Raw genomic sequence first — 2,148 nt, 5'->3', positions numbered from 1 at the left:
AGCAGCATTTAATGTTGTTACCTCTTAAAAAACATGCTATTGACCCAGAGGATCCAAGCACTAGCCTATAACTGTGTGCTCCATGGAACCTAAAGACTCCAGCCAGTGTTAAATTCTTCTCATTTTACCTGATTTGTGGATTCCTGTATATCTGGACAGTTTTAAGATAAGATGTATTCTAAGATAGAAACTATATCTATACCAATGGCAGCTGTTCAAAAAGTGATGTGTGGGTAGGCTAAAAAAAGTCTTTTCTATGACTATTTCCTGAAGAAGTCATTGCTATACAGCCACGCTGAGATTTCAGGGGAAAGACTCAGAAGCCTCACCTCGCCTTCTCTGTGCCATGCTCTCCCATTCTGGATGTACTTGTTCTGATTCTGTCGCTTCTTCTGTCCACCATCTGCAAACTTGCACAACAGAGGTTCTGCAGGAGCTAAGGATATGGGGGAAAGAATACTGTGAAACCAAAATACTATACCAGTGCACGGATACAACGTGAAAAACTAAGAGGTTTTTTAAGGGGGAGGAAGTGGGGAAGAACATTGCTACTGTTGCAGCAGAGCTAAGATTAACATGAATTTTGAAATCGCCCATCAGTGAAAAGTACATTATAGAATAAAACAATATTATTCCTGGACCATGAGATAACAACTCAAAGGCTCAAAAAGGTCACAAATTTAGAGTATGAGGGATCATAGAAGCCATATAGTAAAGCCTCTTCATTCTACAGATGAGGAAACTGAGGCTCAAGGAAGTTACAAGCAATTTCCTCAAGGTCAAAACAAATAGCAAGCATAAAAGATGGGACTTAGACCTAAGCCCCATGACTCCATAAACAGTCCACCATACAACATTGCCCCCAGATTGCAAATTAGTTAGAAGAAGAAAATTTACTATTGTACTACTTTGAGACAATAGGACTAATCAGTATTTTCCCTGATGGTATCCACTGTAGTAGATAGAATGCTGGGCCTGGAGTCAGGAAGGCCTAACTTCAAATTCAGACTCCGGCATTTTCTAGCTGTGTGATTCTAGACAAGTCACTATGTTTGCCTCAGTTTCCTCAACTGTAAAATGGGGATAATAGCACCTACCTCCTATGGTTGTTGTGAGGATCAAAATGAGACAATATTTGTAAAGTACCTGACACATAGTAGGCGCTTAATAAATGCTTGCTCCCTTCTCTTCCTGTGCTACTTCTTTTATGTTTTGCTCTGCTTTTCCATAGCCATGAAGACAGTAGTTGATTCCTGAAAGCTCTGTTTCTTTCTGTGTGTTTCTAATTAGTACATTGAGGAGAATCACATGCTTCTTCTGCCTGGTTCCCACATTCTGTGCTTTGTCTCCTAGAGTAACATGATTACTACTTTCATGTGCTGTTTCAAAGTCAAATAACCATAAAGAGAAAAATATTACTTGCGGAAAATTTACTCGTTTCCTCTTTGTCTCTTATTATCCTAATTTATTTCCTATTTTGCATCATTGCTAGTGCTCAGCCCCTACCCACCCACTAATCATAGGGTGGAAGCTGTGGTATGACCTGCCTTAGAATATTACCCTGCCAAAACACACACACACACACACACACACACACACACACACACACACATACCCCAAAGCAAAAAACAACCAAAAAAAAAAAACCACTCAACCTCAAAGAACCTGTCATTCCTTCCCTATGAGCTGTCTGGGTTGCTGTGTGACACTCCTTTCCCTTTTAATCAGTCGGCAACACCCTTATGGGGCATGTTGGGATGTGAACAGAGGTAGCTTCTGAATGAGAACTGGACTCATAGCATGGTGAGGCAAGAGCACAAATCATAACATTAGATGTCTGGCAAGAATATCAGTATGAGCATTCACTCTCCTTTTGACAAAAGGGCCCTTTGTTTATCTCCTGTCTCCACGCCCCCAAGCTTTCCTGCCTAAGGAATTCCCATTTAAGGCAACCTGGGTGTGGTGGAAGATGGGAATTGGGCCAAATCTCAAAAGGTGAATGAAGTCCCCTCTTTGTCTTTTCAGTAGAGGTTTGGATTTTCAGAAATCATCACATTCTGTAACAATGATTAAAGGTATGACAAATAGATACAATAGAGGAAAAGAAAGGGAAGCTGTATTAAAGCCCTTGATAAGCTGACCCCTTTC

General features: G+C 40.6%; 1 protein-coding gene across 2 annotated transcripts in view; it reads right to left on the bottom strand.

Moving 5' to 3' along the window:
* The window catches only part of RBMS1 (RNA binding motif single stranded interacting protein 1), a 255,087-nt gene that overhangs the window by 20,127 nt on the left and 232,812 nt on the right, over positions 1-2,148 (bottom strand). For both annotated transcript variants that reach the window (XM_027865728.1, XM_027865729.1), the window contains exon 7: positions 330-436. In XM_027865728.1, the coding sequence (XP_027721529.1) occupies positions 330-436 (107 nt within the window). The remainder of the gene's footprint in view (positions 1-329; positions 437-2,148) is intronic.

Source organism: Vombatus ursinus, unplaced genomic scaffold (genome assembly GCF_900497805.2).
Source record: "Vombatus ursinus unplaced genomic scaffold, bare-nosed wombat genome assembly UNPS02014779.1, whole genome shotgun sequence".
NCBI lineage: Eukaryota > Metazoa > Chordata > Mammalia > Diprotodontia > Vombatidae > Vombatus > Vombatus ursinus.
The sequence above is the reverse complement of the archived record's forward strand: the minus strand, read 5'-3'. Positions and strand labels throughout refer to the sequence as shown.